This window comes from Copidosoma floridanum, unplaced genomic scaffold (genome assembly GCF_036245765.1).
Source record: "Copidosoma floridanum isolate Cflo_tuat_1 unplaced genomic scaffold, Cflo_Japanese_pri ptg000013l, whole genome shotgun sequence".
In the NCBI taxonomy this organism is placed as follows: Eukaryota; Metazoa; Arthropoda; class Insecta; order Hymenoptera; family Encyrtidae; genus Copidosoma; species Copidosoma floridanum.
The window spans coordinates 4,041,451-4,056,393 of record NW_028321890.1 but is presented as its reverse complement, the minus strand read 5'-3'; the positions used below and the strand labels follow the sequence as shown (position 1 = coordinate 4,056,393).

Genomic DNA, 14,943 nt, shown 5'->3' with positions numbered 1-14,943 from the left:
GTACCTTAATATGATATTGAAGAAAAAATTACAACTGAAAAAAGAATTAGATAAAGAGTTTTTATACTAAAAATAACTCTTAATTCAGAAAATTTATTATTATTACGTTTTATTTTATGCAAAAAACAATTTCCTTTAGACTTAGCGTTTTCAATGACTATCAATAGATCTCAAGGTCAAACTCATGGTAAAATTGAATTAAGTTTGAAAAAACTTTTTTGTCGCATGGTCATTTATATGCTGCGTCATTAACATGCAAAAATAAAAATGGAATTTATATGTCAATAACACGTGATAATGATAATTTAGAAATAGAAAATATTGTTTCTAAAGAATTTTTTGTCGTTATCTAATTAACCGTAGATAAAAAAAAATTTAATTTTTTTACAGTAGCATAAGAATAAAATGGTCCAAAATTATCTTGCACAGTTAATTTAAAAAAACAATAAATGTATTAAATTAATGGAATTATCATTAACATATTGTTTTATGACAATGCGCATTATTTGACATATTCCAATAAATATGATTTCTATCTTTTCGTGGTAAACAGGGCTACAAGCAAGGTTCACAGGTAATGTTATTATTAGGTTTATTCGTTGTTATAAAATATTTTAATATAACGTCATGTTTTCATACACATTCGAACATCCAGTTAATAAGCTTTTAGAAAATTTAAGAAAAAAAAATCAGCGCATAATAGCACTACCTCAACGGTAGTGTAGAAATGTGCTAATTTGCTAGAAATCAGATGTTTCTTCAAATATGTAAGGAGAGTTGAGACAAAAGGTGCAAATATTTATATTATTTAAGATAACACAAGCACCAATAAAATTATACCTTATTTAGAGATTCAGTTGAAGGGTTACAGAAGAGAATTCTTCAAATTTTTTTTGAATTTCCCAGTTGTTAGGTTATAAAGTTATGAGAGAGAGCAGAAAGGGACAAAACAAAAATTCAACCCAATAAAAAAGGTTAAAATTGACAGTATAAAATAGTGCTAAAAAATTTTCAACTAAAATTATAATTACATTTGAACAAGAAATAACGTGAAGCTGACAAGAGTTAGAATCTAGCTATTGGAAAATCGTAGAAAGGCTAAAAAGTTTTCTTAAAAAGTGCAAGAAGAATTAAGAGTAAGGGTGCAAAAAGTAATTTAACTAAAAATGATATGATCACTTATATAGTTTTACTTTACTGTTCGTGTTAACTTTGTTTGTGGTGGTTTGGACGGGGGCATGCGATACTCGCGACGACGTGGACGCTTTTGTGTAGTCGGGGTGTCTGGAGGGGGGCCTACGCGAACGCACAAGCCAAATTTACTTATGCCTTCATAGATTTCAAGTATGTTGTACGCGTTGTATGGCTGTGTGCGGGGCCCCCGCTCTCGGCGCCTCTTCGAAACGAGAGCTCGAGCTCCTCTCGAGCTCTCCTCTCTGCCCACTCCTTGGTTAGCAGCGGGCCTGAGCGAATTTTCACTTAGGCTAAGTTACGCCGGAGTCAGAGCACCTCCTCAGCCTTCAGCTGGCAGATTGCAAGGCCTTTTGCAGCCATTTTGCCTCGCCTCGTTCGAGTTCGCCAGCCTCAGTCCAATCTACTTGAGTTTTGCTAAGTATCGATTTGTCTTTTAGTTTGAGACTTCAAGCTCGTCAAATAAATCGACTTGAGTCTACAGTTCCAAAGAAATTTCCTTTATTTGTTTTAGTTCAAATTTCTTTCCACTCCGTCAATTGAATTGTTATCGTGACGCGGTTACTTCTAGCGGCAGCGATCATATTCATTGTACGAATTTCGTTTTTGTTTGAATAAATCCAATATCTTGGTATTTAAAGAGACTTGGTTGTTGTTTTTTGGTGTGAAAGAAAATAAGTAGAATAATGATTTTTCTCCAATTTCCATATAGGTCGATTCACGACCTACAAATTAAATAGAATTTGCAAACTGATTCGAGGCTTGATTAGCCCACATTTGGCCGATCGAGCGAATCAAAGCAAAATATTCATTTACTAAGAGATGCTGCTAATGGGAGGCTGAGGGGAGTTCCTTTAAATTGTAAGAGGGGCTTGTTGGGTTATTTGGTTATTGAATTACAGAAGTATAAGGGGGAAAGAGGAGGGCGGAGGAAGAATAAACAAAATTTTAACCCAATAAAAATATGTCTAATATAAACTGACAGAATTCGCCCTTATAAAGAGGGGGACTAAGGGAGGTAGATGTGGGTATGAAAGGGGGTCATTAAAATCGAGTAGCAGTGCTGAGAGGGGTTGGGGGCAAAGCTCACTAATAGCTTAACCCGATGAAAATTATCTTAAAATTGTTAGAGTTTAACCTCATTTAAGGAGGTGACGAAGTGTGAACTAAGGAGGTGGGGGGGATGGGGAGTTGGAGGGAAGGTTGCGTGAAATGACCCTCTAAAATCACTACATAATATAAAAAGATATAGAAAGATGTCTTTTTATATTATATAGAGATTTTAGATTAAAATACAAATCTCATATTGTTTAGTTGGAAGACCAAATTTAGTCTTTAACTCATCCTTGCTTGTCTTTACCCTACCTTTAAAATTTTGTAATACCTCATAAGCCTTTTCTCAAAATGAGGTAAAAATCCTTACATTCGTCCTTTATTTTAAACCAATTAAAAGAACATTTTCTTAGACCCCTCCCCCTTCTAGTACCATCATAATTTTGCGGTCCCCCTTTGGTCTACCTTTTGGTCACGCTTCTGGCTTCTAACTGTGATTTAACAGATCTTATTTTTATATTTAGTTGTATTTATTCAGTTTTACTTATAATTTATTTACACACATACATAAAAAGATACAATCAATGTTATAATTACAAGTAAATAATAAAAATAGTAATAAGAAAATTTTGGTTTGTAAATCAATGATAGTACCATATAGTCCTTTCTACTCGATACGATATACAGGGCACAGCGATTGTTGAAAGCACACTAAAGGTATTATTTCGTTAAATAAAAAGATATTTTTCAATTAACTATCCAACTTGCTGTACTGATGGTTTTATAATCCAAAGTGGCTTCACCCGATGAGCTGTCAAGATAATGACTCACAAGGCTTATATTTATGTTTAGTTGTATTTAATGAGTTTTAAAAATAATAATTTTATATATTTAATAAGTTACTGTAGATGCGTTAGTTACAAGTACATAATAAAAATAGTAATAAAAAAGTTTTAGTTTGTCAATCAATGATAGTAACATCCAGTCCATTTAACTGAATACTATTTATGAGGCACGGCATTGCTTAAAGTATACTCAAGCTATTATCAAGTTTAATGAAAAGATGTTTTCTAAAAAAGTGTTTAACTTGCTGTGATGTTCTTTGTACAACTGAAAGTGACTTTATTCGATGAGCTGGCCAGGTATTAGCTTTCCTTTGAAAACTTTTATAATCAAGAAAACTATGAAGTATTCAGTTTAATGGAACTATTCTGACCTTACACTGTTATTAAATCGATGTATTATATAGTTGTAAGACTCAACTCAGTTTCCAACCCCCCTAACAAGGTTTTTTTTGGAGAATTTTTTCCGCGTGGTTTTTGATATCTGAAAATGTTTGTGGTAAGACTTTAATTCCAAGTATAAGTTGTATTTTTTGTAAAATGAAATATTGTTGTACGAAACTGTCTGTTGTTCGTGTATTTCAAGTATACTGTAAAAGTCCATCATTTTCTAGATACGCAGTTACTAAATTTTTAAGTTTTAAATAATTTTTGGGGGTTGGTGCATATATATATGCCAGGGGTATCAGCAGTAGATTGCGTAGTTAGAGGTGCTTATGTTGCTACATATTTTTTTCAAGGGTAATTAACCTATTTTATCTTGGTTTCATACAACTGGTAAAACCAGAAAAAACTATTCAGGGTGAGCTATACAGATTCACAACCATACAACTATACTTTTGTCATCCTCCTGCGGGCTCAGTAAGCAGACTTTATATAACAATAACTTAGTTACGTTTAAAAACATGGTATTTGATGTGCTCACCTTTTATCAGCTAAAATCTTAGAGCAATACGTGAATGTCAACAGCAAAATATAGATACTCATTCATTAAAACAGTTATTTGGGATTTAGATAAATTCTTTTCCTTGGTAAAGTACCAGTCTATAATTATACTATGGAATTCCAAAAACATGGCATACCACATGCACATATTCTCATAACACTACATCCCAACGATAAAATAATTCGATCTAAACATATTATATCAGCCTCAAGCCATTGTATAAACACCAAAGCCCATCCAGTTAACATGGTGATGATACATTGATTGATTTGTAATCAGGTACCGTCGCATAAGCCATCAACTATACTTCAATTTTGTATCAACATACTAATTGCTCTAATTTTCAAATAAGGCTCATACGGTGGTAAGCTTTTACAAGTATTGTTTAGAAATTTAATTAAAGAATTTAAATTAATATTATTCTTACACTTATTGACTCTTGTGAGTACCATAAATTATGCTATATTATGGTTTTATTACTTCTTTTATATAATTTAAAATTTTATTATTGAAAAAGTAAATTGATTTGTAATGAGAAGTAAGTATAACGCTGTTTATAAAAAAGTGAATACCTTCACAAAAAATATGGGAACGAACAGAAGTTTTTTCTATTCATTCAGTACTTCAAACAATTCAATTTTTCCTTCTCCAATACCTTACAATAAATTCGAAAATTTTATGTTCATTAAAAAAATATATGTTATACTAAGTTCTAGAATACTAATTAACAAAAAAAAATTTGATAATTTGAAAATGTTTATAAGTAAAAGATAGCGAATATGTTTCCGCTCTATTCTTTCCGTTTTTTAAAGATTAAAGAATGTTTGGTCTAAATGTTTTGTATTCTAGAGCTAATACTAATTTTTTTTTGCAGTTTTTTCTGATTAAAATCAGTTGATTTAGAATCACAGTATTCAAAGTCAATACTTGGAAAGCGGTCAGTTTTCTCAAGCTATTTGTATAAATACCAAGGCCCATCCAGATGACATGGTGATGATACATTATCGTGTTACGGCTTTGAATAAAAGTAAACGCAGTACAGTAACTTTCATTAGGGCACTGTTTCACGTTACGCAATAGAGCTCTGCAATATACTGTCCACAACAAAAAGAGCCAGTCTTAGCTTTTGCAGAGTCTTACATATTTCGTATGTTATTTTGCTACTAGTATAGGTCCGTTTTAGTCACTGATATGATAAATTGAAGTAAACAAAACAAAGTACTTCTAAAAATTTTTGCAAAACACTATTCACTACCCTAGCATTACATCTTAAGAAAAACGTTATTGATAGATGAACAGCAACAAACAAAATATAATCCTGGACCTTATATTTTGGACAATTTTAATTTGCTATGGCCACATATGCAGAAAAAATCAATGCGCAACTAATTTAAGCCCATGAGTAAGTACGAGTAAGAGATACGTAGTACTTATCTTTATCGTAGTTTACGGGGATAATACTAACAAAAAGTTTTTTCTTTTTGTCTTAAACATCGATTTGTCTTCCCTTCTCATGAAAAATCTAAAATTTGTGACAGTCACTGATAACAGAGGCAATAGTAAAAAAATCTGAAAAAATTACAGTAACTTTTTTTATGGAGTACTTTCGATCGCCAGAGTCTGACGAGAAACAATTTTTTTTGTCTCATTTAAATAAAAAAGTTTAAATGTATGTATTTTTTACAAATAAACTATGAATTTTATAAATTAAAATCTTATATTTTGATACTTACCATTAATATTTTTTACGTCTACTGAAAGAAATTATTTTTAACGACGTATATTTTTTATCTTAATTTTAATTAAAATAATAATTATGTAAAAAAAAATGTCAAACGTTTATGGATTTACTAAAGAAAATTATTTACGAAATTTTTAAAATAGTCACCGTGTATAAAAACGTCAATTCGAGGAAAAAAAAGAGGGAGGTGTGGGTAGAGGGAAGAGAAATACAGGGAAGCAGAAGACGGGTATGTATTTAAACATTAAAAGTTTTTCTGTCACTGTTATCGCTACTGGCAAGAACCAGCAACGTAAATAGAAAATAAACTTAATAATGAATCATGCTGTATACAAACAGTGTTGTAATTAATCAATCAAAAATTTTTATTTACAATTTAATTTCGTATTGGACGTGGTTGGAAATAAATGAATAGCATTTAAATTTTTTAAATTTAAACACAAAGTTTAAATAGTTTTCAAAGACTTAAACTTAAATTGAGGAACATATTTACTCTAAAGCATTGACAAAAGAAGACTAGAACATTTTAAATGACATTGGATCATGTATAATTATTTAATAAAATTAGCCAGTCACTAATGAAAAATTTCCCATCAAAAAGATTATAAGTTTTTTGCTTAAAGTCATTTAGATGTCAACTACAAATGTATTTATGTATTTACTTCAAGGTAATGTCACAAAGACATTAAACAATTTAAAAAATGTGTAAAAATAAGTGGCTAGTACAAGAAAAACTTTTTCATAATATTCTTCCAATTTTCATCCATTAATTTTCTTTAGGTAGAAAATCCGTACTCAGGTAATCATGCGAGTGAAATGCGTCATTTACCTTAATGTAACAGTCTTATAGGTTATGGCCATATGATTTTGTAACAGAAAAAATGTTAATCAACAAACTGATTTTTATTTAGTGCTGTCACACCATTATTTGATGATACCAAAATAAAGTACGAATTTTTAAGATTTGAAGAGTATTTTTTATAAAAATAGTTTGATTTGTTGCGTATGACTTTAAAGCTATTATTAGTATAATCCATTGAACCTACGTTAAAAAGTTAATTTAAACTCAAATATCTCAAAAACTAGTCCCAATACCCTACCTTTAAAAATTTTTGATAACATAAAATATTTTGATGTACTACATACTTCAGATTCAAGAAAAGTTTGATTTGTTAGTGATGACAGACTTTCTACCTTAAATCATAGTTTGATAAAGATAAGTGTGAAATATTTCTCAGTCAGGGCCTGATATAAAGGGAATTGAGCACTGTTTTATAAGAGCATATTATGCGACTGTTTAGACTTTGGAATGAACTTTATAAGGTCTCAAAAAAGGTCCCCTCAGCCCCAAACTTTATGTAGAAGAGCATCACCAGGCTCTTTAACGCCCCCTCAGGCTTCCCTCACAATTTTTGAACTTAGTAACGAGATAAGCCAATAAGTTTTATGCTGTAATATGTTTTTGTTTGTCTTCTCACATGATTTTAAGGTTTAATAATAAAAATGTAAGTAAATTCGTGTTCAACAGTGAGTAAAGCATTATTTATTAAGAATTTAGTATCTTCAATAAAAATATTAGAAAAAATATGTTTTTTAAGAAAATAAACAACATTTATTGTCTATTGCTGTAAACCTCGCCTAAAGCCCTAATAAAATCACATCTTGAATATTTGCCAAACTTTTATTTAATTTCGATACAAAGATTAGCTTAGTACTGACTGATTTGCTTGAACTATGCTTAATTATTTGATAACACTTCAACAAAAAAACTTTAGCAGATTTATCTCTCACGTTGGATTTTAATTTCTGAAATTAAGTAGTTGTCAAGGGACCACCCTTGCTTTTCTCAATTTGATTATGAGATTCGTTAGCCCTTCGTTTTTTTTGACATTCTGTAAAAGTAATGAGAGTTTTTGTAGTAAAAAAAAAAAAATTTTTTTTAAATAATTGTGTTTATAAGTGGGAAAAAACATTATTTTTTAAAAATATTTGCCGTGATTTAAAAGTTTTTTGTTAAATTGAGGTTATAATGTTGTTTCCTTCTAGTACGAGAATTTCATTATTTTGATCTTTCAATCACTAATTTTAGCCTTTCTGGTAAACATTTATTGGTTATAAACTAAAAATGTAGATTTCATATAAAAATGCTTATTTCAATTAATATTTTATACTGCTAACCTTTATTTGTAAACCGTAACTGATGACAGTAAGACTGCTTTAAAAAAAGTTTGTATCGTGAGTAACTGGTCTTTATGTATCTTTTTCATTAAAATCACCAAAAAATCAAATGTATTCTGAAGTGAAGATAAGTCAGAAATATTTACAATAAAAAATTAACACAAGTTGTTTCAAAATTCCAACATGTACCAATGCAAGGCCTTTACTTATTCCATGTCCATATAAATTTAATGAATAAATGTTTTAAATGTATGATAAATAATGAAATGTAGTTAAATCATACTGTCTAAGACAATGATCTGTATACTTTTTGGGCTACATTATTTATATGTTCTTGAGAGCGCGCCGTTGCTTAGTCAGCTTGGTCGTGGATTGGCACACGGAAGACCAGGGTTCGATTCCCGGGTAGTGCGACTTTTTCGGGCAAGTACCTCTGTGATTTTTCACATGTGCTTTTTCACTACGCAATGCTCCTCGAGGAGGACTTAGGCGACCTCCTCGCAGCATAATTTCCTAATTTTCCCTTACCCCCCCTCCTATTATGGGAGGCCTCCTATCCCTCTTCCTTCTTCCAAGTGATAAGTGATCCCAGTAGATTCCTTTATAGAAGCTAGACGTGAAGCACTATAATAAAAAAAAAAAAAAATTTATACATTTTTATTAAAATATAACTTTTTTAGATCTACTTATCGGATAAGATGTAAATACTGCTCAAAAACTCATAAAGATGAAAATTTATTGAACATCAATATTCATAGTAATGCATATCAATATTTATATAAATACCAACTTTTTACTACTTTAAAAGATTTTGTTCATTAATGCGAATTAAAATGAGATCAAAAAACGCTTCGAAGCCTTAAGAAACACTATAGTAAGTCAGCCTATTATTAAATTATTGTAAACTCCTTTCCATTTCATTCAAGTTTTTGTAACTGAATTAACATAGTAGTGTTTGGTAATAGGTAATATTAAAAAGCGAATTTTAACTGCCGTTAAGGCTGTTACTTACTTTCTCACGGCTTTAAAGATAATGTTCTTTCTAAATACTTTTTTTGTTTATTTTTAACAAGTACTGGTTAGTTAAATACCGATTGATTTTGTCTACAAAGAGGAATATTTCTATATTATTTTCATAAGCGCTTAAACTTAATTTTGTTATTTCACACATACTCTATCTCCCATTTTCCATTTATTTATACAATCAAAAATATACTTCAGAGTTTGAGAAGATGCCCAATGAACAAAATTAATACGACAGTTTTATGAGAACAACAAAATTTATTATATGGTCCTACCATAAAATTATTAATTGGAATTTGTAAACTTCTTTTTATAATATATATGTGACTATTCAATCTATTATCATTTCTCTTGTACCTTGCTTGGAAAATGTAGATTAACGTAATTTCTTAAAAAAATTTTTTGTACAAACATTTTGATGACTTGTACGACAAAAACTACAAGGGCTCTGTTCGGAAACAATGCGTTGGTTAAGTATTAAGTTGCTACTTACCCTTACCCTGGCTTAACTAACTGACCGTGTGTTCGCATATGTAAAAAATAGTTAATCAGTTGATCACGTTTTGGCGCACTTTGAGCGCTTTTGTGGTTAAAGAGAGGACTTGAAAGCGCTCAAAGTGCACCAAAACGTGATCAGCTGATTATATTGTTTACATGTGCGAACACACAGTTGGTTAGTTAAGCCTAGGTGGGGGTAGGTATCAACTTAATACTTGACCAACGCATCATTTCCGAACAGAGCCATACATTGTGAAGTGCATGGAGCATATATTTGATAACTTACTTTTTTATGTACTAATCAAATGGAACTTTTGCCGGAATATAGTTGTCAATGTCTGTAGTTGTGTATAATTCATTCTTAGGATAAAATGTAACACTAATGGGAGCATTTCTTCCTTCTTAACATTTAATTTAATTGTGTAAACGTAAGAAATAACTTAGAAAAACAATTTTTTCTTGCTTATATTATCTAATGTGGGTTTAATTTTTGATTAAAATTATCTAACAGAAATATTCAGTATGTCATTTAAAGTGGTACCTTGAGAAAAATTTTTTAAAACTTGCTTTGTTTCTTTCTATTTCAGGTTACATTTCACGGTAGTGGAAAAATTAGATTTTTTAATTTTTTGCTTTATTGCCATTGCATTTGAGTTATGTTTTCGCATTTATCATAGGATATTAATATAAAGGTCGAATGAAAACTTTTTATACATGATTATTTTAGAAACATTTTCAAGTATTCGATGCACTACGTATTATATGATTTATGAGACCTTTATTAGATTAAATTTGAAACATTTTTTTATATTCACGAAAAAAATCATTCTATTGCAACCTATAATTATAAGTTCATGCAGAATACAAATTTGTTACGTTATTTTTCCAGAATAAAGTGTTGGACTGAAAATTTTACTGTTTCGTAACTAAAAAGTTCTAAGCAAATCATATTGTAATAAGGTGAGATTTTTTGCTACTACACATTTTTTTTGCTTATTGCAAGTGCTCCACTATACATCTTCTGATAGAAATGATGAACAAAAAACGATTAGATCAAGATACTGTTATAATTTTATTAAATATAAGTGACTTGGTATGTTATTTAGAAAATTATTTAGATACACACATAAGTGATTATTTTCAATATTTTATTGTTAAAAAAAATTATAGCTTCATATTCTGCTGTGACAAGTTTATTGTACCGATGGTTTCCATTATTACATTTTCTCAGATGGTAAATTTTAAGGTCTTAAGGACATTCTACAGTAGCGATTTGATTGAATGATTGTGTTTTTTGCATTCGAATTTTTTTTAATAATTTGTGTTAGTATTTTAATTTGTTGCTTCGATAATATTAGGTTAGATTTTAAAGGTTTTACTACAAAAGTGAGGTCATTACACTTACAATTGACCGAAAGAAGGATTATAAGTCAAATATTCTTTCACGCTTGCAACAATCCAATTTTTGTCTTTCACTTTGCTAACATTTTGCCAAATATAATTTACATTCAATATTTATTTCACCAAAATAGCGTATTTCTATAAATTTTTGTTTTTTGCGCATAGAAGTCTCATTTCCACTTTTTTTATTTATTGACACAACGTTTTTTCTGAATTTTTCTTTTTTTATTGTGTCTTACTAACAATGACACTAAAAATTTCTTTGTTTTTTAGTAAAAATATAGATGCCCACCGTCAAAATATTAATTAATATGTGTCCTGTTAAAAATTTTTATACGATTTAAGTATACCACGTCTTCCAGCCCGCTCTCTTGGCAAAGTCTTAAGCCACCCCTTTCTTCCTCTAATGCACTGGAAAGTTGTGCACTGATAACAAACTTCTAGAAATTTATAAATACTGCAAAACCGTAAAAGACTGGAACTGCAAAAAAAGTTGATAAAACGCAGGAAAAAAGATTTGTCAGATAAAAATTATGGATTGTTATCCGTGTTTACTGCCTGAAAAATATGAAAATGAAGACTCAAAATTAATAATTAATAACAAGCTGATTTTTCCAAGTGTTGTTGAAAATTTATCATCGATTTCCTCTGACAAAAAATATTTGTTTATTTTTTAGTCTGAGGCTGTTAATTAAGTCGTTTTATGTCACAAACCTTATTCATATTTTTTGGACAAAAACAAATTTAATTTTTCGAAAAACATGCCAAACACGTGATCATGTATCGTACCGATATCTAGAACCTACCGTATCTATCGAAACTTCTTGAAAAAAAGGACTCTGGGGCTCGTCAAACTAGTTAAAGTTATATGTATCTTGTCATTTGTTGAATACGTCGTTATGCTCTCAGTTGTTACATCGTTACTTAAAGGTCAGTGCATGAGTACACGATCAATAATAGCTAATTTAGGAGTAAGAATGAAAAACCCCAAAAAGTTAGCTGCTGGTTTGAGCAACGTTTCGTTGGTCTTAACACCAACCTCACCAGGCTTACTTTATTAACAAAAACAAAAACAAAATCACAACAATTTTCGTAAATGACATTTTCGGGCCACTATTTAAAAAAATTAATATTAATTTTAAAAATAACTACATGTTAGTAGTCCAATTTAAATTGTAGTAAAAATAATTTTTGAAAATTAAAAAAATCACTCACGTCTATACGGTTATGACGATCGTTGCAGACTTTTGGTCGCATTAAAGAAATAATATAAGTATCGAACATGTATGTATTTCCATTTATAAATATAAACAATAAATTAACGCTTCGTAAGAATCAGTCATAAATGGTTGGAAAAAAATACATGCAAATCTACAGATTATCGAAAATTTAGTATCATGAAATCATAGAAAGTACAAAATTTTAATTCAACAATATTTACTTCACCTTTGATAAAACAATTGAGAAACATATTTTTGGCAGCCTATCTTTCCACTATTCGCTGATTTAGTTTAAAAAGATCTTGAGACGGAAGCCCTGTGCTTGTTAAAAGAAAACCATCATTACGTTCCTTTTATACATAAAATGTATATTAACGATACTCTTATACGTGTACACAAAGATTTTACGGATTTTTAATAAACAAGACAATTACTTGAAAATTGCTTACAAAGTAGAGACAAATAATTTTATGAATTTCTTAGACATTACAATTAGGTATAAAAACTTCAAAATAACCACAAACCAGTATGCTAAGGTTATTTCTTCCAATATAATTATTAATTATGATTCCAACCATCCCTGATCTTTAAAAGTCAATGCAGTATACGGTTTGGTTGATTGAGCCATTCTCTTATCTAATAAATTCTACCACAGAAAGAACATTTTCATGGCTCAAAGAATTTTATACGATAATGACTATACTGAGCTTTTTATACAAAAATACATCAAGAAAAGTCTTCACCCAATTAAAAATACTAATAATAATAAATACGATCTACTAAATTACAGTTTACGTGCTAAACTGAAAATTTCTATTTCTTACAACCTATTTTTTTTTAAATTTTGTTTAAAAACTTTGAAAAAATTAAACATACAATTTAACTTTACTATTAAAAATAAATTAGGCAGTGTTGTTATTCATGGAAAGGATAAAATTGATAAGCTTGACCAAACCAATATCATATATCATTTCGCTTGTAATTCTTGTTCCTCATTATACGTAGGCAAGACAAAGATAGCATTTAGAAAATGTCTGAATGAACACGAAAGTTCAAAGAAAGATCAACTTGTTGTCACTTCACACATGAAAAAATTCAACCATAATTTTAATTTTTCTCAAACCAAAATCCTAGACCATAACCTTAATGAACAGAAGATATTAATATCAAAAATGTTGTACGTACACTCTACTAAACACACAATCAATAAAAAAGAGGACACCTCATTTCTCAATAATACATATAAAGGTTTTATAAGTGATCTCTTTTAACTCTACATTGTAGATATGTACACACGTTATCTGAATTCGCAAGAAACGTACATTTGTTGTTTATTCTTATAAATGGAAATACATACAAGTTCGATATTTATGTTATTCGTTTAAGGGGACCAACAGTCTGTAACGATCGTTATAACAATATAGACGTGAGGGATTTTTCAATTTTCAAAAACTATATTTATTACAACTTATATTAGACTACTAAGATATAATCACTTATGGAATTAATGTTAATATTTGTAAATAGTGGCCCTATAATGTAATTTACGTAAATTGTTGTGTTTTTTGTTTTTGTTTTTGTGAATGAAGTAAGCCTGATGTGATTAGCGTTAGGACCAACGAAACGTTGCTCAAACCAGCACCTGACTTTTTGGAGTTTTTAATTCTTACTCTTAAATTAGCTCTTACTGATCGTGTGCTTATGCACTGACCCTTAAGTTATATGTATTGTTTATGAGGGTCTATTAGGTACGGACTACCTAGAGAAAATACCGTATAAGTGTAATTCGTTTGATTCACGAGAAAAAGGACTTGGGCACTGGCATATTATGCTTTTTAAATCATTTAGATGTCTTTTGCTTCTTAAATTTTCAGTAGTCTCATCTTGCAGACACAAATTAAGATAATCCAGGAATTTCGAGATTATGCTTGTTCTCAACAAGTGAGTAATAGACCAGCTTTCTCTTTAGCTTAAAGATCGTAATATTTGCATAATTACCTTCCACTCAAACTACACGAATATACTAGTGAGACTTAACCACCTTTTCACTTTGCATGTCAGCCCCCTAGTATTCAATCTCAAAATAAAAATTTGTGTAATTTATTATGATAACTTTCTTCTTAGTCCTTAATTATAAGTTATAAGATTTTATAATTCGAAAAGTAACGTATATTGCATGCTTACTTTTTGCATAATAGTGTGCTACACAAAGCATTATGTTTATTGAGACAGATTAAATTATATTACTTAAATATCTAGTTGTTGATCTATAAATATAACAATTTTAGTCTAGGTGCTCGCCGTCAAAATTTTAATTAAAACATATCTCCTTGAAAATTTTTGTCCAGTTGAAGTATACCAAGTCTATCAGCCCACTCTCTTGGCAAAGTCTTAAGCCACTGCTTTGTTGCACCGGCGTGACGTATTATTTGAGTCTAAGCTTGTGTTTAATAACTCAGGATTTACACTGGGCCCGTAGGTGGGACGCGAGACTAAAGGGTAGCTAAATCTCTTGACAGGGCGTCCTGAAGGGGGGAGCCTGATTGTCTTGATCGAATTGAAGTGGTCGTCACTCATTTGCGGCGTGCCTATAATTCGTTGGGGATATCCGACGCGATGATGTCAAACTAGTGTCCTGTCCGTGATATAGAGATTAAAGTTAGTTACGCCCTAGAAGTTACGCAAGGGGAAAAATAGTTTGAGTTCGCGACCGATCTGTGAGCCACTAATAGCATCCGGAAAAAATGTGATTTCTCTGGATTTATGTAAAGGAAGGAAGTATAAGGTTAAGTTTGCGACCGGTCTAAGAGCCACCAATACCATCTGGAGTAAAAGATGATTGCCCCAGAT

At 30.3% G+C, this 14,943-nt stretch overlaps 1 protein-coding gene across 1 annotated transcript in view; it reads right to left on the bottom strand.

Moving 5' to 3' along the window:
• Positions 1–1,520: 1,520 nt before the first annotated feature.
• LOC149374799 (uncharacterized) overlaps positions 1,521–14,943 on the bottom strand; it is a 55,054-nt gene continuing 41,631 nt past the window's right edge. Inside the window, exon 6 of the mRNA XM_089591701.1 lies at positions 1,521–1,608. Within this exon, the coding sequence (XP_089447827.1) occupies positions 1,521–1,608 (88 nt within the window). The remainder of the gene's footprint in view (positions 1,609–14,943) is intronic.